Source organism: Cryptomeria japonica, chromosome 1 (assembly GCF_030272615.1).
Source record: "Cryptomeria japonica chromosome 1, Sugi_1.0, whole genome shotgun sequence".
In the NCBI taxonomy this organism is placed as follows: Eukaryota; Viridiplantae; Streptophyta; class Pinopsida; order Cupressales; family Cupressaceae; genus Cryptomeria; species Cryptomeria japonica.
The window spans coordinates 695,103,125-695,130,884 of NC_081405.1; the positions used below are offsets into that span (position 1 = coordinate 695,103,125).

Consider the following 27,760-nt stretch of genomic DNA (forward strand, 5'->3'; position numbering starts at 1 on the left):
TTATTTATTTATATGATTATATTTTTAGTGATAATAAAATTCTATTACATTCGAATATAAACTATTATATTTATCAAATAATCTTTGATCTATTAATAATCCTGAATTAGATCCTCTGTAATCTCAACAATACATATACTCTTATACTAATAATAAATTATGACAAACCATCGTAAAAATGAATCTTGTAGTTAACACACCCTATAACTTAACGAACTCAGCTAAAATTACAACTATTGATCCTTCAACCAAAGAAAAAATACATCTCAACAACATATTAGGAGTCTAAAGACTAATAATAAGAGCTCAAGAGCCCATCAAAATCAACAGGCAGTACGCTATGTCAGATCATCTGAGTGAGTTGGGTTATCACTGGACCATTCTGTCTGGATCATCTGAGTGAGTTGGGTTATCACTGGAACATGAACATATTATATCTTGAGATTCACAGTCATCAATCGATACGAAATCCCCAGCCTGCTCCCAATCTTCCAAACATTCTGTATCCCTTCTAATCTCCACAAGCTCTTGTGCAACCTCAGTCATGGTGGGCCTCGAGTCCTTTTCAGGCGCCAAGCACCGAAATGCCAACTCAATAACCCTACGCACAAGAACCAGAAGCCTAGGTCGATGGGTGGCATCCAAAAATGGGTCAATAATATCATCAACACAACCAGAGATAACCCTAGAAACCAGCAAAGCAGAAAGAGTGATTTCTTTCTTCTCCCTTGAAAAATCCACAGCTTTCATGGCAGAAATGATCTCAACCAAAACAACACCAAAGCTATAAACATCAGATTTCTCACTGAGATGGAATGTTTGATGGTATTCCGGGTCAAGATAACCAGGGGTTCCTTGTGGGGCAGTGGAAATGTGGGTGCCACCATCAAAGGGAGCTATTCTAGATAACCCAAAGTCAGCAACCTTACAGTTAAAGTCGAAGTCCAGAAGAATGTTAGATGACTTAACATCTCGGTGATAAACTGATGGGTTTAGGTTATTGTGCAGGTAGGCAATGGCTTGAGCTGCATCAGTGGCAATGGCGCACCGAGTTTTCCAGTCAAGGCCTTGTCCTGTTTTGCGGTTGAGGTGCTCTAGGAGTGTTCCATTTGGAACAAACTCATAGACTAAAATTGGATCTTCCATCTCTAAGCAACAACCCAAGAGTTGGACAAGATTGGGATGTTTTATTGTTGAAAGTAGGATGATTTCATTTAGAAGTTGGTGAGCCCATTGCTGTGAACTTCCACTGTAATAGTGTATGCGTTTGATAGCCACGTGACGACCATCTGGAAGGAAGCCTTTGTAAACAGTGCCTGAAGCACCGCGGCCGCACTGTTGGGATTCAGCAAAACGTTTAGTAGCACGGTTCAATGTTCTGTAACTGAAAATCTCTGTGGAGAATTCCCTTGCTTGTTTGCGAACCAGGCTTGCTACTTGGGCCCCTTGGAGCCAACGAGGCCTTTCCTCTTCTAGGACTTTACTACGACGACGGTAGATTACTATTGCTGAGAAAACAATACTTATTGCCACCGATGTTGCTGCACACGCTAGAACTGCAAAGGAAAAAGATGAGAATTAGTTTGATCATTGAATATAAAGATGAAAGAAATACCAAATTGAGAATCAACTCCTCAACAAGCCTGGTTTCTTTTGGTCGAGGGCTTCAATTTCACATATCAAGTTTTGATTTCTAGATTTAAAAGTATTAAACATTTATAATTGACTGACATTCTCTAAGCTTAATATTCTCACATACCAAGTTTTGATTTCTAGACTTAAAAGTGTTAAACATTCATAATTGACTGACATTCTCTAAGCTTAATATGTTGCTTAGTGTCTGTGATTTTTATTGGACATACTAAAAAGTTATGCAATGAATCAATGAAGATGCTGATATTGTTCCTAATTGTGCTATAGACTTGAAAGAATATTGCATAATAGATTCAAAGACCAATCCTTTGCCAAGACTTAAATTGAGATGGATACCACACTATGATAAAAGGATAATAGATTAAGGCTTAATTCATATTTCCAAACATTAAAGAAAACAATCATTTGGAACAAATCTATGAAGTTCATTTTTAGAGGAAAGGTTTTATCAATTCCAAAGGCAAGGAAATTTAATGATGTCGAGTAATGTCTTTTCCAATATATTGAGAAACTAGTCCCTTACAGAAAACAAACCCTTACTAATCATAAGTGATGTAATGGGTACCCCTATACATCTAGTTGGTGGCCATTGACAAATGGCCTTCTTGGTTAGCATAATTTGGAGCAAATGTTGAAGAGTGTGTTTAAGATGTGAAGTCGCTTGTTTCTTCATGCAATGCAATGGGTGTTAGGGGATGAATTCTTGGTTGTAGAACATTAGTATAGAGTAAAAACAAAATTCTCATTTATGATTATAGTGGTATTGCTAGATCATAAAGAAATTAAAGAAATAATCAAGAAAATGGATTATTTTTTTATTATCAAGAATTAGTTCCTTGGAGTCCTAGATGATGTTCCATTGGTAATTATATATGAAATAGAGATTTCACTATTGGATAGAATCTTGAAGAAAATGAAGAATTAATCAATAAAATGGATAATTCTTTGATCAAGAACCAATACCTTGGAGCCCTAGATGATGTATTGTTAGTGATATATGAAATAGAGATATCACTACGGGTTGTGATGTTACTAGCGAATAAGGGGGTGGTTAGTGGGTATTGGCGACCATTCATTATTATAGGTTCATTGTAAAATAATGCTAGGAGAAGAAATAAGGTATTAAAAAGTTTGGAGTTCTTGAAGTAGGTCATGAGACCGGTGATGATAGAGGGTATAACTTGATTTATTTATCTTAGAAACCTCTAATAATGAGGTAAATACATGAATTTATACTAGATATACTTATTGCTTGTTTACACATAATATTGATAACATGTATATAGAATAAGTGTGAGACCCGACCCCTTATAGTTCTAGCGCAAACTATCTGAAACCAAAACTGGAACAAACTAGTGACAAAGTCAGTAAAATAGGGCTACCGGCTAAACAATAGAGTTGGACTCAAACAAGTAACAACCTAATTTGAAATAGATCCTTGCAACTACTTATTCAACATCCTACCGTAAGAATACTTCTCCTTATGTTGAACAATTGTCTAGGTGGATCCATTTTTACAATCTAAACAACTTTGACCCATAGGAAAAGGTGGGTCAACAACAACAAAGACAACAATATTATTAGCATAAACAGTTCAATATTAGGGACATCGACAAGAATAGTAGAAGCAACAACACATTTATAAGTAGTGTCAGATGGAAAAACAGTAGACCCAACACCTCTCATTTTGTAGTTAGAAGAAAACCTAGGTTGACCAACAATGGTCCTTTGTTTATATATAATTATTTAGTTTCTTTTTTCCAAAAAAACAAATTAATGTATTCTTTATTATAATATAATACCATGGGAGTGGTCCTAAAGAATGCAATTTGTTTACTAAAATAATAATATTAGCATTTAATACTAGTATATTCTTAATAAATATTACAATTGAATTTGTACAAAAAATCAATTTTAATATTTTATGAATTTTTTTTATGATTAACTTAAAATTTTCTATTTAAATTTTTTAAGTCTTTTGATATTTTTCTAATAAATATTATTATAAGAAAAATATTTATTACAAAATATAAAAACTTAAGCAACAATGCTATTTATATCATAACATCTTTTTATTTTCAAATAAGAGACCCTCAAATTCATTAGTTTAACATGTTATATATTTAAATAAGATTTGTTGATCAATTTAATTTTTTAAATAGCAAATTTGTTGTATATTTATAAATATATTATTTATATAATTTTTATTAAATATTACTTTTAAAAAATATGATAAATTTAAAATAAATTATTTTAATAAATCCAATTTAATGTTATAAATATTAAAATTTTATTATAAATATTAATTTTTTTCATAATAAAATTAATACAAATAAAACAAACTTCTAATATAATTTAATTAAAAAATTTCTTAATTTGATATAATACAATCCAAATTTAGTCCTCCTAGGTTAAAAGATCCAATATAATGTAAGGATTAATAATACAACAAAAGGAAACTTGAGTCTATTGAATGGTGGTGGATACACGACCTCTATTGACTTATACTTGAAAGTATGACCATTGCTAGTAATGACCAAGGTAAAGTCTTTTCTGTTTGGAAAGGACTTTAATAACATGATTGGAAGTATCTAATTGGTAAAAGGACTAAAATTAAGAGAATGTGTCACATGGAAGTTAAAATTCTAAGAAATGTTCATTTCAAATTTTTTTCCAAAAATACTATAAAGTAGAGAAATTGATCGTCAAACAAATTTCATTAGAGGTTGAGGAATTATTGAAATAAAACACCACATAAGAGGGACCACATAAGAGGGGCAACAATGAGAGTGCAAAGTGGAATTTAGAGAAAGTTATAAGGTGGATAATATTACATTTCTAATTCTTTATAAGAGATGATATTATAAAATTTATAAATTTGGTTTAGAGAGATTTGAATGGTGATATCTTATGGTAGAATTACATATTGATTTTGGGATTTTGAGTCATAGGTATATGAATAATTGATGTGTTTTAGCTTGGAGTTGGAAATTAAAAAGTTTATTTTCCACCAAAGACATGTAGAACATGATCCCAATCTTAACTCTTCTGAATGTTAGAAATCTTTATACTAAATAAGATTTGATCTTTAGTTAAAAAAATTATGTACCATTTAAAAATAGAACAAAAACTAGTTAACAAATTCCAAATTTTAAACTTTAATAAAATAATACACAATAGAAAACCAAATCCTAATTACACCATTACATAATCTCTTACTAATTAAAAATAATCATTCCTATATAGTAAAAAATGTAATGCATATACTAGAGGCCTAAGGATAATATAAATCATAAAATGTTACCAATACTATCTCAAGCCACAAAACACCATCTATGAGAATGATATATTTGAACCTAATATCACGAATAATATTGATGCTTGATCTCTTTCATGTTTAGTGATAGGTTAAGGATGTTAAGATTATTATATATCTATATTTGTTAATTACAACATTAGTATTCTATCTACATGACTTGTAGTGCCCTCATGATAGACACATTGACGAAGTTCTATAAGAATTGTAAATTCTATTTTATCACATAGAAAAAATATTTTTTAAATTTATATTATTTAAAAAAATATAATAATAACTTAGAATTAATTTAAATTTTTAAGCAAATGAAAGTAATCAAAGAACTTAAACTAATCTTATAATTGAAATCGTATTTTTAGAAATGAATGGAAGAAATGTGATTAGGACTTTGAATCAAATTAAATATTACAATTAAGAGTTCTTGAATCATATAACATACCAACTGAAAATAGTAGAGTATTAGATTGTCTCTCGCAGGCTCTACCATATCGCGTTCTACCATCCATTATGCACACTGGTCCAAAAACGGTATAAATTTTATTAGTCAATGTCATTTGAATTTAAAATTGACTTCATTCTTTTATTAGTCGCTCTCACTAAATTTTAATTGGAACATTGTTAATGATAACCACTTATGTAGCCAAACTTCTATTTCTTCACTTGTACATCTTTTCCAAGTTGAAAAGATCAATTCATATTAATAAATAAGATAAAAAAATTCATCTTGATGTATCAATAATAATAATCATTTCCATCAAATTTTAAAATTGGTAGGGAGTTGGAATTTGACATAAATATCTTACAAGGATAATCTATTTTAAAATGAAATAAAAAAAATTGAAAATAAATAAATTATTTTTGATTAGTGATAAAACAAGTTTTGAAGGGACCCAAAACCCTGAAAACAAATTTTACTAGGATCCAAAACCCATGTAATAAGATACTACAAGAAGGTAGATAAAAGACAAATAGAAATCACTTATAAAACATTGCAAGATGTATCAAAGACAATAGTATCCAAGCAACAACCAATAGATATCAATAAAGAGCTATTACAATTTTAGGGCCATATCCATAAAACCAACTAGCTCAAGGAGGCAACCATCTTGAGATCTGAATATAACAAGAAAAGTACAAAGAAGAATAACCTTTTAATATCCACTTTCCTTTGATGTAGAAGAATGAAACCTCTAGCTTCCCCAAGCTCCACCTCAATAGGATTAATAGAAACAAAACAAAAGGCATCACTTGAACAAATGGCAACACCCACTTACTGCAAATCACAACTTCTCTTGCAAAAAAATGTCTCCACCTCCATAGGATATAGTTCCACCTCTATAGGAAGAATACAAGAAGAACCAATAACTAGCTATAGGAGATCAAAATATCTCACCAACACTCTCTCCACCTTCATAGGATAAAAATTGTTGGGATTTATGAATAGTGAATGAACCTCCTTGTAGTAGCTCCAAAAGTAAAAAGCAGGGATATCTAAGATATCCAAAAGATTGAAAATTTGAGAATTAGTAGATAAATTTCTTGAAGAACACTCCACCTCTAAAGGATTAACTTGAGAAAGAGACAAAGAAAACTCTCCCATATCTACCACTAACCAAAAACATCAATTGGGCCCAAATAAATAGTGGCCATAGTTACAACAAAAGGGGAAAGCTAAAAAATTCCTTCCACAACATGGAAGGCAACACCACCCAAGGAAAACAAACACAACAAGACCAAGGGGCAATATCTTCCAACCAACTCCTGAAAAACAAACAACACAAAAAATAGGGTAAGATCAAAAGATAGGAAGAATATGATCACACCCACCAAAAATAGGGCATCATCAATGAAAACACCCTTTGAGATTCATTTGAAATAGAGTGCTAGAGAAATATTTTCAACAAACCCATCCATGACAATGCCAACAGATGTAGAATCCACACTAGAAACAAAATACCTAGCATCTTCAAAAGCCTCAAGAAGACAACCAACAATAGTAAAATCCCCCTTTGGGATCATCAAAACAAAACCCTCTAGGAAGAGGAAGAAAGGGTCTCTAAAACCACTCTAAGCTAGGACACAAAGCCTCATGTAGGGCATAAAGATAAACAACAATGATCAATACACCCACCAAAGCAATAGTAAGGACCTCCCTATTATAGCAGAATAGCCCAACAAAGCCAAAATAAGCACAAGAGAATAAATCCAACATAAGCAAAAGTGATTACCTTCTCAAGAGTAGTGATAGAATCGAACAAGGACAAAGAGGAAGGGGTATAGAAGATATAGATATAAAATTCCCAAAAGAATTCTTCAAACCCCAACCATAGGCCCATGGGAACACCAAAAATATCCACACCTTTGGAAGGCCCACACGAAAATACCAAGATCTAAAAAACTTTGTACAAAGACCCCTTCAGGGCAATAGAGAAGGGTATTGAAGTGCCTACCAAGAGGGGCAAGAACAAATTTGTTTTTACATAGTTCACAAGAATACATGGTAATATTTTCGGCAAAAAAACTTGTAGCGCAACATCATGTTTTCTTCATTATTTACATAGAGCTTATGTTGCATTCTTTATTTAAGTTAATCTATCCAAGGATGATTGTTGTTTAGTATTAAAGCCTCTCCATCTCTTCCTGCATTCCTTCATTTCATCCACGATTAATATTTTCTTTGGTTGTTGTCTTTGTAATTTATACATTATTGTAGATTGTAAATGATAGAGTTTCATTTTATGCAGCTTTGTTCTTACTTAAATTTTTATCTGCAAGTTTTTCTTTTCTCTTCTTGCCAAATCCATACTCTGTTTTGCAAGGATCAACTACAATTTTTACATGGTATCAGAGCACACAAGAGCTAGGATGGAAGAGCATGAACTATCTTTAGAAGGTATTGAAGATTGCAGTTATTAGAAAGAATGAAATTTTACTTCTCTTGGGGAGTGTCTCTTATTGTCTTTTGTGTATTCATGAACTAAGATAAATTTCTATTTAGGGAGATGGGTGGTGGGGGTTAATCATGTCTCTTGATAATTATTTAAATCCTTTTGTTGTCAAGATAACTTCGGAGAACTATTTGCCCTGGAAATAAGGGATAAAGATTCACTTCCTTGAGTGGGATCTACTACTCTATCTCCCTTGGACTCATTCCCAAGCTAAGTGACTATAAACAAAAGAATGCATGGTTTAATAGTAATGATATGGTCTATAGACTAATATGTATTACTATTTCTTAGGAAACTCTACATTACATAAAGAACAATAAGTGCTTTTCATTACTTGGACCAACATTAAACAATTGTATGGAGAGATTGTATCTTCATCTAAAAGTGATGTTTCCTTGGATGACTAGGCACCTATGGGTGATATTGACAATTGTATTGCACCATCTTGTGTGAAAACATCCCTTTGAGATGATCAATTTATTGATAACCCATCTATACACACTATACCGGCTTCATCTAATGAATGGTTTTCTACTAGAGGAGGTTTCCCTACCCATAATTCTTCCCAAAATAAAGCCTTTGACCCATGTTGAATAACCCAAGAAAGGTGAGAAGGATAACTACCTCACATTTTAAGAGAAAGTTCCACATTTTAAACCTGGAGGAGGATTAGCTATTGTGAAAATTCATCTAGGATCATTTGTATCTAGCTATATAGCTTGAATTATCTTTTCCCATTTAGATCTATATTTAGAATATAAAGTTCAGGCTAGTTTTGCTCCAAAGCTAGATTTTTGCCTTCCAATTATGTATACCTGTGCCTCCTATTAATGTAGTTTTGTATATTTTATCCCATGAAACCAACGAGATCATATTATTATTATCTACAATTCCTTTCTAGAGGAAGGATCTTAATTTATGTCCCAAGGCAAATATAATACCCTTGGGAACCTGGAGGACTAACATGATGTAATTTGGAATTGTAGAAACCGTCGATTTAATCATCAAAAATCTGCTAGCAAAACAAAACCACTCACTCTTCCACAAATAAATCCTATTGTGGATAGAGGAAAATAATTAGGACCAATAAGAAGATTTTTTTTATCCCACAAAAAGGGAATGCCAAGGTATTTGCAAGGAAAATAGTCTAATATAAAGACCAAGAACTTTTGTAGTTTATAAAAAATTAAGGGCTTGGTGTTTAAAAAGAACACCTTAGACTTGGTGGGATTAATTTTTTATCCTGATATCATACAATAGTTGTCAAGGAATGATTTGATTGATTGAGCTTCCACCATAGTTGCTTTCCCAAACAAAAGAGTGTCATTAGCGAAGAGAATATAAGTTGTTGAGATTTGTGAACTTGGAATTGTGACTCCTTTCCATAGTTGTACTAAATTTTGATGACTGATGAATCTACTTAGGCCCTCTACTAGAATAATAAAGAGAAAAGGGGATATGGAATCCCCTTGATGAACTCCTTGGGAGGAATTGAAAAAGCCGCATCGATTACAATTGATGAAAACTAAAATTTGGCTCTTTGTAATACATGATAGAATCCATTTACACCATTTTGTTCCAAAAACAAATCCAATAAGAATTAAATTATAAAGAAAATCCCAATTCATGTGATCATAAGCCTTCATCATATCCAACTTTGTAATTATGGCTAAAAGATTGATTGTGTGGATAGACTAAAGGATTTTATGAGAAAGTTATGCCCCTTATAAAGTCTCTTTCCCTAGAACAAAACCACGTTGTTATTTTGAAATGATTCTAGAAATAATAGCTGCAAGTTTGAGAGAGATAGATTTTGTAAATATCACAATTCCTTGATGCATGATCTTGGTTGCTTTTAGTAAAGTTGATTATTGTTTTCTCTAACATAGAGCTTTTCTTGGAAAGAGGTCAACACCTAAAAAGAAACAAGAATGGGTTTCTCCTTAAGGTGCTATAAGTTACCATATTATTAAATACTTTACATTGGAAGGAAGATTCACCATAGTTCATATCTATCATTTCCCTCTATTAAATCACCTCTGTCATCATAAACTTGTAAGTTACCCCTAGTTTTTTTTTTCTATGAGCAAATGTGTGTCTAAAGGGGTCTATCCTCCATTGCATGAAGGTCTAATTTACACTCTTTACAATTTATATTTGGAAAATACCCTTGTTGCGAATTTGAGCCCCCCTCATAATTCACTTGACAATAAAGACCAAAACCTTTGACATCCAATTATAAAAAAAGAATCACTTTTAAAATGAAGCATTGTCTTCCTCACATGCCATTTCTCTGAGGAAATATCTACTAAACTTGCAGAAGTAGCAAAATCCAAACATAGTTTGTAATAATTCCCCTCTAATTGTGGCTATTGGACCCAATATCATCACAAGTAAAGGGAAGAAAATTAAAAAAAACCCTAGTTTTGATCTCTCTAAGCCTATGAGTGGTAAGGGTAAAACAATTTGTATGTCCTCTGAGGACAAAACTCCTATATCTCTCCCCCCTTCCATTGAATTGTATGACAATGATCCTACTAAAGATAACACTACCAAATCCTCATAGGAGTGTAGGTCAGCTAGACTAGCCAAGTTATTTGAGGCTACTAAAATTTTCAAGGCCATTATGAATTCCTCCTTGAAGAGAAGAGTGAACATCAATTTGATGACTCCAGCTTCAACAAAACTATCTCTGAAAGTAGTGAGAAAACTTAAAAGGACCTAGTTGATTTTGTTTTGAAAGACTCTCTATACTACTTGTCACTAATGGAAAGGCAATTAAATCAAGATTTGGAAGGATTAAACAACCTTTAGGATTATGGAGAAGATGAAGACCTAGATGCTGAAGGGGAGCCTAAGGAGTGATATGATTGGAAGAGAATTGTTGTGAAGATGGAAGACCTTAGTTTGAGAGTTGAGAACCTAGGGACACCTCAAAATTGTTTGGGATGTGAAAGAAATAGGGATTGAATAAGGAAGTTAGAGGGCAGTATATAGGACCAAATAAAGATCTATAGATTCATTATGCAAAAATGTGTTATGTAGGTTGTGACTATTTCTAAGAAGATTGAGAGGAAGAAGAAATGGAAGGGGGGGCTGCTATAAAGGATGTTGGAAGACTAAATGCACAAAAGAAAGAAAACTTGTTGCCATGGGAGGAGGATTTAAGAGATGATTTAGATAGTCGGGGAAATCTTGTTTAGTGGCCCTATAGTCTATTCGATTGTTTTTAGTTTTAGATGCTTTGTTGATTTTTTTTGATTGTGACTCTTTCTCTCAAGATTGTACTATTTACTGTCGGTTGTGTTTATTTGGCTAAGGCACTTTGGTTATGGGGGCTTGCTCTCCAAGCCTATTTTTTTGATTAAATGTCTTAAGTGTTGACTTGTATGGATTAGGGTCATTTCCACTTAATTCAAAACATCATAAAGTTACATGAGGAGTCACATAAAATTTAAAGTAACATCAAATTTGGGGTTTGCCTCTTTGTGGGTTTCTATTAAAGGTATTTTTGGCACATACTAGAGGCGATTTGAGTTCACCATTAAGTCCAGGACATCTAAGAAGTCATGATTAGATTTTATTTCATCTAAATCAAATATATTTGGTGGAAATTATAAGGATTTCAAGCTATATCAGTTCACTAGATCTAGGAGGTAGCTAATAATTTAAATAAAAATGGGGATGACTTTCAAATCATCAAAATCTAACACTTTCATCAAGAGAAATAGAGGAATTTTTTACCATTTTCTAGTAGTATGGATCTATAAAGATCCATACTTGGTTGTACATCCATATAATATGGCACCGCAATTTTGATATCTCAGTTGTCAAAATCTTTGGGTCATTTTGATATAATTTATAGAATATTTTGGTGTCTGCATCACCTCCTACACAAGCCCTATACATTTTTATATTACCCCCTGTAATTTTAAATTGGATTTCATAAATACATAATATATCGATAATTTAAAAAAAAAATTTAATTGTTTTTTTTTTCTTTATTTAGGTTAGTGCCCTTTTATACCTATGAGGTCATATTAAAAATTAAGTATGCGACATACTATGAAGGGTGTGCATTAGGTACCCATCCATTGCTAGGGAAGTGTCACTGTCATTTGATGGTTCTTTTTTAAAAATAAATTTTTAAGTTGACAGTCATACTAGTGACTAGTGATTGAGTACATGGCACCAATTTTTACCCCCTCAGAGCCTGAATGATGTATGGTCATATAGGCTCACAAGCATCCTACATCACAAAAATAAAAAAAAAAAAAAAATCATGTTCATGTTTTATTTTTTTTGTGTAAGTTGGAGCTTCAAGATCATAGTTTGAGGTGTTGAATGATAAAATGTTATTTTTATCAAGACTTGTCTTTTATTTAAAAAATAATGGGCAAATAGGACGATTAATGTGATTATACAAGTATTATATTACATAATTTCAAGGTTTCAAATTTTGAAGGAATTGATTGGCATATTATAAATTAGAAATAAATTAATTTTCTCAATTTTTATGATTAAATAAGTTTTAATAAGGTGATTGTCCTATGGAATTCCATTCTTGTTTTTTTCTTTCATTTTAGGTGCCTAAAATGAAGGGAAAAGCTAGTGATTTTGAGAAAATAATTAAAAACTCTTTAATTTACTAAAGATATTGACTTATTTCTTATTTTTATTCACTTTTAGAATTAACTTATAACAAAAAGTCATTTGATATAGTTTAGCAAGATTCAGTGCCATATTTAGAAGTATTTAATGAAGAATTTCATGCATGTATTCATTGGAAGATCAAAAGACAAATGGAGGGATATGAAAGGGCATATATTGGTGTCCCTTTGTGATGCCTCAAAATTATAATATATATAAAATAAATCCTTAAATATCATTAATATAAATCAATCTACAACAAGGTTGGAGAAAGAACTTGCACGTTGCTCAAAGAATTGCATAAGGAAGAGCATAGGCAATTAGTTTTCCAAGAGGAGAATGAAAGGAGGAGGAAAAATAATTTGTAGGTGTATTTGTGGGTTTCAATTAAGCCATAAGAGTTGTATAATAAAGAAAAAAAAACACATTTCAAAAGAGGTGTGAAGCCAAGAAGGTGTGATGACAAGAAGATTTGAAGCCATTTAGGTCTGAAGTGCCTAGAACCATTCTAAAATTTATGAGTTTTGTCTCTTTTTGAAATCCTTAATATATTTTATTGTTCTTGGGGTATTTTATATTTGGAATTTATGTCTAGAGGTTGACATAAATATATCTTTCAGATTTTCTTCCCACATAATGTACTGGTTTTCATATTAAGGCTGAAAGATTGGGTAGTTTGGTAAGACCCTTCGATCTTGACTACATCACTGAAATGGGTAGTTTTTTCTTTAGGCCATAGATTTTAAATGGGATATTAATTTTTTACAAATGAGATACCTTTGGAAATGCAGTTTTATAAAATTAGGATTGCAAGTGAATTTTATTGCTCACTGAAGTTAGATTTTTGTCTTTTGTACATATGAGCTCATAAATTTTTTCAAAACTCTCCAACTAAACCACGATTTTTGTAGTGTTGGAAAGGTATTAAGGATCTCTACCATTGTGCCCATGCACTTTTTCTAGATTCAACCCCAAGTATATGTTATTCAATTTTTTACTATACGACATTGTGAATGATTGCTTGGACATATTGTCTTCTAGAGAGGTTCTATCATTTTGGGAAGGATTTATTTATACTATTTATTATATTTGAGATTTTTGATTGCATGTTGAGAGTTATATCATTGTAAGTTTTGATATTTCTTATAGTTTGTGATGATTTTTTTATTTCATCCTTCTATGATCATCTCGAAAAATAGAAACTATAAACAATGGAGACATGACATTATAAAAAATATTTATTAGCTTCATTTCTTGTCACATTTGTATGGTCTTGTTTCCCTCCTAGTGTAGCTAGTAATAACTATTTTTGGAATTGCAAAAGAAATCATGTCTTGGGAGTTGTAGAAATGCATGTTGATGATGTCATATTGAAGTATACTCTTTATTTTGAATGTCATAATGCTCTTTAGATTAAATTTTAAAAAATATATGGATATCTTGATACTTAACCATTCCTAGATGATCCTAATTAAGATTGTCTCATGCCTTTTCACTTTTCAAGAAAGGTAACCTATAATTGTGATACTATTTAGGAATTTGATTCTTTGAAGAAATTTAAATCTTCAAACAATAAGGATAATATTCCTTTATAAGTTATTGATTCCCCTTCAAAGATAGTTTATCTACCTCCAACTTCATTGATTCCTTATGTAGAGACACTAATTGAGGCTTCCATCATTTTAGTTCATCAAGACCATCTTTGTATTTTAGATTTGGAGGACACATTTGAGGGGTTATCTTTCCTCTTTGATGAGAGCTATTTTGCCCCTATTGTCAAACCATCATTGCCTTTGGAGATTGTTCAACATTAGTTTCTATAGAGTCTTGCTTTGTCACCTTCTTCTCTAATCGGACATGTAACTAATTGGATTGTAACATCTTCACCCTTCATGAAAAATTAGACAACTAAGTAATTTTAAGAGACAACATCATTCTTATTCATGTTTCTATCTTTCAATTCCTATCCTAAATTGGAACCATTCCTTCATTTGTGCTTGGTTTTGTTTCTTCCCAAGGGAGACAAGTTATTTGCAAACATTGGATCATCATTTTCCCTCACACATTTTCTATTTTTATAAGAGATTGCCCATTACAGGGGGGATACATAGTCTCTCTTTTCCTCTTATGGAGTAGGTATCAATTGTACCCTCGTGATGGATGTAGATTTTGGTGGTTGTTGATGAGACCTCCATACATTAATCATTTTATCACTTTTATATTATCTTCATTTGCATTCTCTTTCTTGGAGATGGATTTTCTCTTTAGTGGTTTTTCTCCTTTTCTCTATTTGAGAGATCATTTGTACATGGTTACCTAAAATTCCTTGTATTTGAGACCCATCATTATTTTTTGCAACATTATTATAATAATTCCTTCTCCCTAAGATGCACTCAAGGCGGGGTTTGTTAAAGTGAATAATGTCATTTACCTAGTAATGATTTTGTACTTAGGAAACTCCTAGTGGGGACTTATTCAAATGTTAAGTTAATCGTGTTATTTCTAGAATTTTTAGTTGTTAGATATGACTGTATTTATATCTTATTTTTAAAACTTTTATATACTTATTGTCCTAGGTCATTTAATATTTGTGGCATTTTAGTTTTGCATGCTACATCACACTTTGTCTATGAAATGAGGTCATTGTGCGTTTGTAAGTTATCCCTATTGTTTATCATTTGATCATATCTCATATCCCAATATTCAAGCATGCTCATTATCTTGCATACTATTTTTAAAAAGTCATCTTTATTTTTTCATATGACCCTAGAGTCTACAACTCAAACATAATACATGTATATTAACTTTTTAGAGCATATTGTAAAATCATTACTAAATTAACTATGTATTAATTTATATTATATATACATGCATCAATATCTTGTATTTCTATTAAATAAAATATAAATATTTAAGATTAAACTTTTTATAATAATATTAAATATTAATTTGAAGCTTTAAAATATATTATATAAACTAAAAATTTGACTATTTTTGTTTAATATTTATTTTTTATCTTGTTATAGAGTCTATGGTGGTCAATTTTAACTCTATTTGTCAACCCAACTTCAAAACCAATCTAGGTGGATCTTTGTGGAGGCATTTACAAGTGATACAATAAATTCAAAGGGGTGGGATATTTGTTTGAATGTACAATGTTCATAATTAGAAGTATGTTAACTCATACAACTAAGTAAAAGATGATTTTGTGTCATTCAAAAAATGGAAATAAAAACATGTCTTAAAAAGTAAAAGTATGCCAACTTATTAAATAGAATATATTAGATAGTAAGAGGAAGAAAATGCCAAAGTTTCCCATGTAGATCAGAGCATGCCTTGAGGAGAGGAGGGGGATCTTTGAAGCTTCCACTTCTCTATTTCATATCATCTTTCTTAATGTTGTAGGAGAGTTTCCCATTTTTGCACAAGAATGAAGATGAGATCAATAGTGTGAAGAGAACAAGGGGGAGTCAAAGAGAGATTCAAAATGAAATTAGAGAGATTATAGAATAAAGTATTACAAGATGTTGCTATGGAAATGGTTTATCCTTCAATATTCTTTTTATCACTGTATTGACAAGATATATTGAAAACAATTAATGAGGCTTAAAAAATGTAAGGAGGCTTAGGTTATAAGAAGGTGTGTAGTAGTTTACTAGCAAAGAAGGTAAAAATTATGAAAATAAGGGTGCTCATTGGATTCCATTAGGAATTTGTAGAAACAAATAAGAGTGCCCATTGTTTTTGATAGATAGACGGGTGTGAAAAATTTGCTATTAATTAGTATCTCCTCAAGAACAATGTTTTTGAAAGCCATAGATTGTAAGAATGCATAATTTATTGCTAGCATCCTTACATAATGTACTAAGGAAGTGAACTTTCAAAATGTTGTCCAAGTCCTAAAAAAATAAATTTACAAAAAAATATAAGTAGCTAGTATGTTGGTTAATATATAATTTTCACATATATTTTGGATACCTTACACAATCCATTCACTTAACCTCATACTACAAACCAACACATGTCATAGGTCACTTTTAAACCATTATTTCAATTGCAGTTGTTGAAGGCAATTGAAATGCTACGAAGTTTTTAATATTACATTTCACTCTAAAAATATTACTGTTTCATTTTTAACATCTTAAAGTTTACATTTCATTTTTTTATTTTATTTTTTATTTATTTTTGAATAAGTTTCTTTTCACTCTTTGTGGAGTCAAATATTCAACATACTTTTAGTGCTACTCATAGTGGAGCCGCATGTGGTTGCTCTGTTTTATCTAGATGATACTGATGTTGGTCTTCATGATGACCCACATGACGTTAATTATTAATTGTGTTATTTAATATTAAACTAATAAACAATGACATTCGAGTTTTAAATTCCTATCAAATTAGTCTATTGTATTTCAAATTTATGATGGTTTTAATTGATATACCTAAACAAATCGATGCTTTAAAGTTTCATAAATTAGAAATCATTCTGGCCCAAAGGTGGATTGCAATAATCTGCTACCCATTAGATTTCAGAGTATAGATCTGGAAGCCAAAGGAATGGAATGAACCTATAAGTTGTGGTCATGGAAACTGTTTGCATGGGAAGTATGATTAACCATATCCAGTACCGGAATTTTGTGAACTTGCGAAGATGGAATCTCAATAAGTTAACAGGGATGCTAGTATCACCACAACAACATGCATGAATAGACTTGGAAAAGTAACCATCATGAGTTTGGATGGGTGTTCTAGAATTTATATTCCTACGCAGAAAATTGAGATTCTGACCACACCAACCCCTTAAAATTATTATTGGTTCTCTTCCAACTTCGTTAGATGAACATATTTTCCTAGAACGAATACTCGTCATGTTTTTCTGTACTAGATTTTAGAGGTTGTTCAGCCTAATAGGAATAAGTAAACTCATCTTGGAAGTGTCCACCTAGCTATTGAAATATGGCCGACAAGGTGCAAAGAAAATTCCTATAGCACTAATCGGTCTTTCCCCCCTTTTCTTCAATAGAGCACTCAATAGTTACATAAAATTAATGGTATTTGCACTCGTCATATGACTGATAAAGGAATGGAGATATCATGATATCACAAACAAATGCCTTCTATGATAACCTGGTCCTTAGTACTGTATGCAAATTTCTTAATGTAACTCTTTACAAGCATGTCATGTCATAGTGACTGGTTTCTTAATATAACTAGGCGACACCTGTTGTCTCTGCTGATGAAATTGACTAATGCAATTGATTGTGATGCTCATTTAATGCCCTATGTTGGTCGTTTTCACAATTCCTGGAAAACAGTCAAAGTGGAAACATGATAAAGGCCTCATTTCATCATGAAAAGAAAAGACAGCAGTAAAGATAAGGATTTGCAAGGGAAAGTAGACTTTGAAACTTTGGACTTTCTATTGTCTGAAACATATACATATGGAGCAAAGCTAAGAAATTGGCAAGAATTGAACATTTCCACCCCATCAAAAAACCATTTCCCTTCTTTGAAACAGAGAGAGGAGAGGACATGAATTATAAAAAATGGCCATCAGAGTAATAAAAACAAGCATAGAATAGCTGACATATAAGAGGATTAATTTTGCTGATGTTTTCAAAAATGGAACCAGAAAAACTAAATGAAGGGCAAGAAAATTACCTTTTATGCATCCTTTGCCTTCGACATATCCATCTCCAATGTAACCTTGATTACAGCTGCATCTCACACCACCTTTCACACCCGTGGTTGAATTACATCGTGCATTGACATGACAATGAGCATTTTTACAGTTTCCCAGAATTGCCCATTCCAATTTCAGCCCAAACACTGCATCCACATTAGGAGTCAAACTACGAGCCACCCAACTAGTGAAAACCTTGCATTGCATGGGGTAAAACTGGCTGAAGTTAGAAGCTCCACGCTGCCAATGTGAGTAAGTTGGCCAAAGTGAATCATTCATGAGAGGGTAGCAGCAACTTCTTCCAAATGAGCATTTCTCACCATTGCTGCATTGCATCTGTGTCAAGGGACAAGATTTTGTATTCTCACACTCTCCTAACTGAAGTATGTTCTGGTTGGAAATTGCATAGTTTGGCATGCCCTGGATACTGAAGTCTGCAACCGAGCTAGAACAAGAGAGGTTAAGACTAATTCCATCATCATTAAAATCGATCACATCGTGGAGAACATTGTTCAATTTAATCCTCAAAGTAGAATCGTTGTAGCATTCAAGCTTGAACCCACTTTTACCACAGGCACTGGATCCAACATAAAATGGATATGGAATTGGGGTATTCCCACAAACCTCATTGCATTTGCTTTCAGATACATGAGGAATAGTTGTATTTGAGCAAACCTGAAGCAGGTATGAGGCCAACAAAGACAAAATAATTACAAGAGTGATATTTGGGGCCATTTATCTGAAATATTTCCATATAATATCAATGCCTGCTCATACAGTTCAGGTTGGTGTTTACAAAAGCAATCAATCTTATGCAATATATACACAAACGTGTGTATGTATGTATATCTTTTTTATTATTTGCTTCAAGATTTTGGATCATTTCTCTCATACTGTAGGAAGCTTCAATATCCTGAGCCCTTGAATAGTAGAACTTTATACACATTACACATATGTACACCCAGCTGCCCCAAATGAGATTTTTTGCAAGTGGGCATAATTTTCTTCCATCCAAGCAGTTAATGCACTGTCATGGCAGATTAACCGACATGATGATCTTCACTATATACACATTGTATATACATCCCCAATCATAGAAAATAAGCTGTTTTTACATGAAATGAAACGAAAGAAAACACCAAAAGTGGTTCAATCCTGTTGACCATTTTAATTTTTGGCTTCCCAACATTGCATATTGCAACTCAACTAACTGATTTTTGTTCAAACAAGTTGGATTCTTGCAAGGAGTTAACGTAAAATTGTTTTCGCCGAATCCCAATCGTAGCAGCAGTTTGATGTTTAGGAGGCTTTCTTTTTTTGAATTCAATGTGACAAATTTTCTGTTCTGAACCATCTGGAAATACAAAACTACCAAACAGAATAAGAAATTTAAGAGCTAAATGTAGCGAGTCCAAACAAGCGGAATTGAAGTGAAATTAATTGAGATCTGTTTGTGTATGAGCTGACATTAGGTTATCTTTTGATCATTTCTAACCACCCTCCATAAGACATAACATAACGGTCCAATGGCCAACGTTCAAATCTAGCTTTAGAGAAGTTTGAAACTCATAGATAGTGACAATTGTGATTACCATCTTGCATGCTGTCTAGCTAACAAATTTCATCCCATCTATCATTAGATTCAAATCTAATCAACTAAAATAGAACGGCACAATCTCACATCTATATCAATGCGACAACAAATCAGTTGTTGGTACAGAGCACTTTTAGGTTGTTTTGGGCTAATCAAACGAAAATGATATGATTGATCTAAATTTATTTACATCAATAAATGTCAATTGTAGGAGTAATTATTAAGGTATAAAAAGGTCAATTAAAAAAATAAAATGTGTTTGTAATATTGGTGTATAAGAGTAATTTAGTAATTAGTTAATGATAAGTTTATAAAAAGTAAGAAAAACTATGTAATTTAAATATGATAATAAATTCATAAATATTAGGTAATTAAACAGAATATTGATATTATAAAGGATGAAATCATAAAAATGAATATTTTAAGAAAACAAATATTAAATATTTAAAAATAAAAAGAAAAAAATTTAATGTTGTAAACATGAAAAAAATTAAAATAATGTGTGCAAGTTCAATAAAGGGGATGCGAACAAGTAGAACTAGCAATCACACTTTAATTTGCAATGGGATACCAATAATGAGATAATCTATTATAAGCTTACAATGACAAGTATTATTGAGAGTTTTTTTGAAATAATGCATCTTAATCTAATGAATTAGTAGTATCTATTAGAACAAAATGACAATCCTTCTAGAATGAAGAAGTGAATATTTATGTTTATAATCTTGAATGGGTAGTTCAATTATTTTGAGTTGACATGTTTGTAAGCACTTCTCTTTTTACTTTCATAGCACAACAAACCATCCTTTGTACATGCATATATCTAGTATGTGGAGGTAGGGCATTTATGAAGATTTGTTGGAAAAAAAACCCTTGAAACAACCATGAATGTGAGATATTTATGATTATTATTATCAATATCAATTATTGCCCTTTCAAACATTTGACCTTGTGATTTATGCATTGTTAATGCCCATATCATCTTAAGAGAGTGTGGGCATTGCCCACGTCAAGTTATTAGGATGATTGACACATGGTTTCACTGGTTAGGATCCTAAGGTGGTCTTATGTAGTGATTTCACTCTTGCCTCAAATTTTCTTGATGCATCATTGACAAGAGTTACTATTAGTCACACATTTAAAGTTGGCATAATTTATTTCCAAATGTATAAGAAAACCTTAGATCCTAATTTTTTAACACCTTTAGACCATAATGGCTTAATTTAGCATAAATATACAATACAAATCTAGTAGGATTCCTTAATTCTTTCATGGCTATGTCATGGCTAATTTTTTCATGCCATTATTTGTAGGAAAAATATTCCTCATTAGTCATTGAGCCTTAGATACATTTGTATACTTATCACCAATCCAAGCCACAATGCCATAGTGTTCCACACATAAAATCTAATTTTTGTACTTCAAAAATAATTAGAGGGATTCTCTCACATTCACATTAAGACAAGCCATATGATAGAGAATCTAAAATTTCATCCAAGATTGGAGCATATTTTAGAAATCCAAATATCACAAACCTTAGAGAAGGTAAGATTGGTAATGTTAGATTATCATTTTTTTGGCCCAAAATTTTATAGTAAATGAAGAGGAAAAAATGATCTAGTTTAGAAAAGTTTGCAAATCCTAAATCTATTCCCTAAATCCTCCTTTATAGGCTTGGGTTACAAGGACATTATTTACTTGAAAACTATCTACATATCCACTTCCAAATAATCTCTCTAAAAAATAATACCTAGAATTCTTATAGAGAGACCCCATCCAATTAATAAATACACTAATATTCTACAAATCTTAAGGCTCTCTTACACATGAGAATTAGGGCCAATTATGCTTTGACAATAATACTAGCATCCTAGAGATGCCCCTTCTATGCATAGAGATCAAAACATACATAGGTACAAAGTTGCTAGGAAATATTTATTTACTATAAGAATAAGACATTGATAAGGAATGTATGCCCCTAGATAATAATAGTAAAACTATTGCCACCATGCATCAATTATGCAAAATCCTCTATATGGCTTCAAGTGAGGCACCACTACAATATGACATCCTCTTGAATGGAACACAATAGGAATCAACAAGGCAACACAAAAATCTTCATCCATACAGATCAATAGTTCTGATTAATTTAAGTGGGATAAGCCCGAACCTTTACATATCTGCTAAAGAGAAACTACCTAGGGCACATGAGAAGTGCACACATAGCCAAAAAACATAGAAGATCAAAATACACTTAAAACCAACAGATGACGAGGACATAACCACTAAGCATAGGAACAAAAAATATACAACATCCAACCACTTACCAAAGACACAAAGGAATGGTCTACTAAGTGGGGGCATTATCATCTTGCCATTCATAGTGCAACCAACTTTAACTTTTACAGAAAAACTTTTTTTTAGAATCTTTCCTAGAGGCCAGAGTTATCGAATTCAAAGTAGCCTTGACAATAGAGGTGAGGGGGTCCATTGCCATAGAAGGAGACTCCAGGTGTCTCTTCCTCTATACTTTAAGCATATTCAATGTTTGATTCATACTTAACATACATGGGAAACACTATATCCTTTAGATCATCATATGTATATGTACACTCAATAATAATAAAAATAATATTTTTAACCCTTTGAATTCATTTTCCTTATGGTGCAATCCATGAAATCCAATACCTTAGAGTAGTCTAGTTTACCAACTATAAAAAATATTTGCACTCACCATTTAGAACTAATTATGATTGTAATTATTAGTAATAATATATCAAGAGATACTACACAATATGATTGTAGATGGTTTTATCTTAATCTCAACAATACCATCTAATTAAATTAGTGTTTCCTTCTATTTAGTATACAATTATGTAACAATTCAATACAACTTTAGTACCCTTCCTTTAATTCATTTGATAATTTTGATATCAAGGTTTTAAACACTCTCAAAAACTTTACCCCTTGAGTTCATGTAGTTGTAGACAACCTTTACTCTCAAATTCAAAGTGGATACCTAAAAGTATTGTTGTCACGTGGGATCTTCAACCCTTCATGACACCCTAACCTCTTCGGTGGTACTCTCGCTAATAGTTCAAGCTATTGATGTAGTGGAAATTGGTCTAGGTTAATAAAAGTGGTGACTTTGTTGGGGAGGGTTCAATTCCCATTGGTGATAGCTTACTTGCTTTGTGGTTGACTGTGTCTAATACAAACATATTAGCTTGGGGGGATAAACTATTGTTGCATACGATCTTAAACCCTTCTCAATATCATAACCTCTCTAGTAGCGCTCTCACTAATAGTTTGAGCTTTTGGTGTAGTGGCAGTTGGTTTGTGTTAACAAAATTGACAACTTTGTTGGGGAGGGTTCGACTCCTGCTGACAACTTACTCACCTTGTGATCAATTGTGCCTAGTACAAATCTCTTGAATTAGGGGGCTAAATTCTTGTCCCATGGGACCCTCAAATCTTCTTGAAACCCTATCCTCTCTGGTGGTGCTCTCACTAATAGTTTGAGCTTTTGGTGTATTGGTAGTTGATTTGTTAACAAGTATCAACTTGCAACATTACAATTTGAATACAATATAGTTTTAGTTCCAGAAATGAAATTATTATCACCTACAATATTAAGTAATTATACGTAAAAGGTTTTATTAGCTAAATATGGAACAAGTAAGATAATACTAGTAAGACATTAGAAGAACATAACATTTTGAGAAGCATCCATAAACCATCAATGGATGTAATTAAGGATTTTACAATAATATCATCACACACTTACGTCTAACATGTAAGACAAGATAATGGTGTTATTTATGCAAAGATAATGAGCATAAATCAATCCCTTAAAATTTTGTATACTTACCATAGTCTAATGATGATAATGTTGTGTTCTCTTTTACCACTATTGAATAGTAGCATAACATTCTACTATTCCCTATAAATGTAAATTCAAATCTATAAACTAAGATATAATTTATATTCAAAGATAAGAACTTAGTGAATATGTACCATCCATGTTTATAAACTTTTGTTCATTGAAAAGTAGGGAGACAATGTATTTATGCATAAACCATCTCAATTTAAACAATTACTCATTAGAATGGAGATCTTTTATAGATCCATCCATGACGAGAAAGTATAGATTAGATTAGTATTAAAAATATTCAGAAAATGGCTACAACAATTATATAATATATCAATTTCATACTTACAATTTGATATTCATATCAATTAAAATACATCAATGTTAAGTATTCAAACCATGTTAATATCTATAGTCCAATCTTAAATTATGTATTGTTGAGCTTCAACATTTCGTTTACAAGAATTCTTTGTAGCATTCCACAATAGCTACCGAATTCTCTAACACTTGGCATTATATACTTACATGTGCCAACTAGTAGCCTATGTCTAAGAATGAAAGTGCATCAAAGATGAATATCCTCTCTCCCAAGGAAACCAACTATCTTTATGAGTATTCTATATAGAGGTCTATTTAATGTTAGAAATTAGAATGCATGAAGGGATGCTATTTTGCGCTTCAATCTTGATAATTTTTACAAATTCTGACATATATATTCATACCTTTAAACAAAATTTTAGATCAAAGAATGCTAAACTAAAAAACTTTTAAAAGCATGCTAACTATCTGATTGTGTAGAGTTCATTGAACTGTCAAAAAATGGGCTCTCTGGGGGTATTGTACTACTTGAGGGAATTGTACTGCTTGAGGGAATTGTACTGATGCTGGGCCACAGTGCTAGGATAGATTCAGATGAACTTGTTGACTTCTTTGGGCTTTCAGTGGGAGGAGTGTGAAACAACAAATCTTCAAAGTCAAGATCACCATCTTTCCGAACTGCCAGGAGTTCTTGTGCCACCTGTCTCATGGTGGGTCGGTTATCCTTGTCAGCTGCCAAGCAGCTGAATGCCAGCTCTGCAATCCTTTGTACCATTGCTCGTACACGTGGCCGGATATTTACATGCAAATAAGGGTCAATAATGTCATCCAAGGAGTGAGCCATGATCTTGGAGACTGCTAGCGTGGCAAGATTGATGTCCTTTTTCTCTCTAGAGAAGTCCACAGGCTTCATGGCGGTGATGATTTCGATAAGCACCACGCCAAAGCTGTACACGTCAGACTTGTCGGTGAGTTGATAGGTCTGGAAGTAGTCTGGATCGAGGTAACCAGGTGTACCCTGTGGTGCGGTGGATATGTGTGTCCCATCATCGAATGGCCCAACCCTGCCAATATAAATAATAGAAACGAATCACAGATTTTTAAAGCTTCCACCAAAGCCAGGAAAAAATAATTTGATACTTTATGCATATCAATGTCTATCAATTTTTAGATTTGATTGTGAAACTTTTTTATGATATCGATTTTTGAATTGTATTTCATATTCTATGATTCTAATTTAATCTTCTTCATATTTCATATTTGATAAGTTTTTTTTCTATTTCAATCTCATTCTAATTATGGATAATGTAGTATGATCTCAAACGTTTATTCTTTTCTCTAGTTCAATTTCATTTTGATGATGGATAATGAAATATAATCTAAAATGTTGATATGATTCTTTATTCTAATTCAATCTTATTGTGATTGTAGATCAGACTGTATGATTCAAAATGTTGATACTCAAAAGATATATTACACAACCAAATTTAAAAATTGATGCACATTGATATCATGAACCATAAGAGATTCATGCTGCTACACAAGCAAAAAACTGGGACAGAAAGTCTATGCCAAGAAAATAAAATTTGGATAATTTATGCATATTAATGTGTCTAAATTTTTAGATTTAATTGTATATCATTCTTTATAGCATCAGTAGTTCGAATCATATTTCATATTTTGTGGCTCTTTCTTCTTCTAGTTCACTTCAATTGATACTTCATATTCTATGGTTTTTTTCTCTAGTTCAATCTCATCTTGATGATGGAGCATGGAGTATGATCTGAAACATTGATATGATTCTTTTCTCTACCTCAATCTCATCTTGATGATGGATCACTGAATATGAACTGTAACATCGATGAGATTCTTTTATGTAGCTCAATCTCATCCTGATGATGAGTATTGCCCTAAAATATTGATATGATTCTTTTCTCTAGCTCAATTGTATCCTACTGATGGATCATACTATATGAATGAAAATCAAATCTAAAAATTGGTGTACATTGATATCATGAACCATAAGAAATTCATGCTACTATATAAGCAAAAAACTGGGACAAAACGCTATGCCAGGAAAAGAAAACTTGGATAATCTATGCACATCAATGTGTTTTGATCTCTAGACTTGATTGTGTATCATTTTTTATAGCATCAGTATTTTGAATTATATTTCATATTTTTTATGATTCTTTCTTCTAGTTCACTTTAATTCATTCTTTATATTTTATGATTTTTTTTCTCTAGTTCAATCTCATCTTGATGGACATGATCTGAAATGTTGATATGATTCTTTTCTCTACCTCAATCTCATCTTAATGATAGATCACGAAATATAATTTAAAACATTGACAAGATTCTTTCCTATATCTCAATCTCATCTTAATTATGAATTGTCAAAATTGATCCAAAATATTGATATGATTATTTTCTCTAGCTCATTCACATCCTGCCGATGGATCATAGCACATGAATGAAAATAAAACTAAAAATTGATGTACACTGATATCATAAACCATGATAAACTAATGCAGTTAAAAAATCTATGGCAAGAATGGAACAGAAAGTATACCTGGAGAGGCCAAAGTCTCCAACCTTACAATTGAAGTTGTAGTCCAAGAGGATGTTGCATGACTTGACATCTCTGTGATAGATAGGTGGGCTCAGGCTGTGCAGGTATGCAAGGGCCTCGCTGGCATCGACAGCAATGTTACAGCGGCTTCTCCAGTCGAGCGGTAGGATAGAATCTCCGTGCTCTTGGTGAAGGTGTTGAGCTAGGGTTCCATTGGGAACAAACTCATATACTAGAATTGGGTCTTCCAACTCGAGGCAACAGCCCAACAGGCGAACCAGATTGGGGTGCTCTATGGTGGAAAGCAGGCTGATCTCATTGAGGAGTTGTCGACTGCCCTCATGTGAGAATGTATTGGTGTTGTGTATGCGTTTCACTGCCACACGACGACCATCTGTGAGGCGGCCAGCATAGACGGTACCGTAGGCACCATGGCCGCACTTTTGTGTGTCGTTAAAACCTTTGGTGGCCTTGTACAAGGTTTGGTAGCTGAAGAGGCTTGTGGTGAATTCCTCTCGTAGGCTAGGGAGGAGCCTTGCCAACTGGTTCTTACCTTTTCGGGAGTTTCTCCTCCTTTTGCGGATTACTTGTGCCTGGAAATATGCTATTCCAACGATCACTGATGCTGCAGCTACTAGCCCTGAATAAAATCCCAATATTCATTTATTAGTTTACTGTGTTGATAATATTAAAGATGATAATAATTTTATGTTCTTAATTCTTCTATAAAAAAATTACGGAGCATTTAGTAACTTGATGCATATGAAATTAAACTATATGACAAATTGATCCTTTCTTCTACTCACATTGCAAAGTAAAGTTTTGGACCGTGTAGAACTGTATTGTAGATTCTTTAAGTGTAACAAAACACAATGTTTTGATAAAGTACTTTCATTGTATTCTTTTTTATAATTGAGTTGGTTATGTTTATGGATACAAGTCATTTTTTTAGGTATTAGACTATTAATATCAATTATAGTATTTATTTTTGTATGATTAATATAAATTTAATTGTGTATTATTGTGTTAATAAAAAATGTAGAATGATTTCAGTGCTATCAGGTTAGGCAAATCTCAACAAGATTTTAATGATTGGATAGATAGGAATGGGTTATTAGAAATTGATTCACGGGATTCTTTTACATGAACAAATAGGAG

At 32.3% G+C, this 27,760-nt stretch overlaps 1 protein-coding gene across 1 annotated transcript; it reads right to left on the reverse strand.

The window, feature by feature from the left end:
* Nucleotides 1-369: 369 nt before the first annotated feature.
* Nucleotides 370-18,982, reverse strand: LOC131044629 (wall-associated receptor kinase-like 14). Its single transcript, XM_057977987.2, has 2 exons — nucleotides 18,226-18,982; nucleotides 370-1,556 (listed from the first exon to the last, which is right to left on the reverse strand). The coding sequence occupies exons 1-2, from the start codon at nucleotides 18,980-18,982 to the stop codon at nucleotides 370-372; spliced, it is 1,944 nt and encodes a 647-aa protein (XP_057833970.2).
* Nucleotides 18,983-27,760: the final 8,778 nt, after the last annotated feature.

Excerpts from the sequence above, each read along its gene's own strand:
- LOC131044629 (XM_057977987.2), bottom strand. The coding sequence starts at position 18,982 with ATGGCCCCAAATATCACTCTTGTAATTATTTTGTCTTTGTTGGCCTCA. Across the intron at positions 1,557-18,225 it reads AGGCAAAGGATGCATAAAAG|TTCTAGCGTGTGCAGCAACA; the intron begins GTAATTTTCTTG and ends TTTCCTTTGCAG.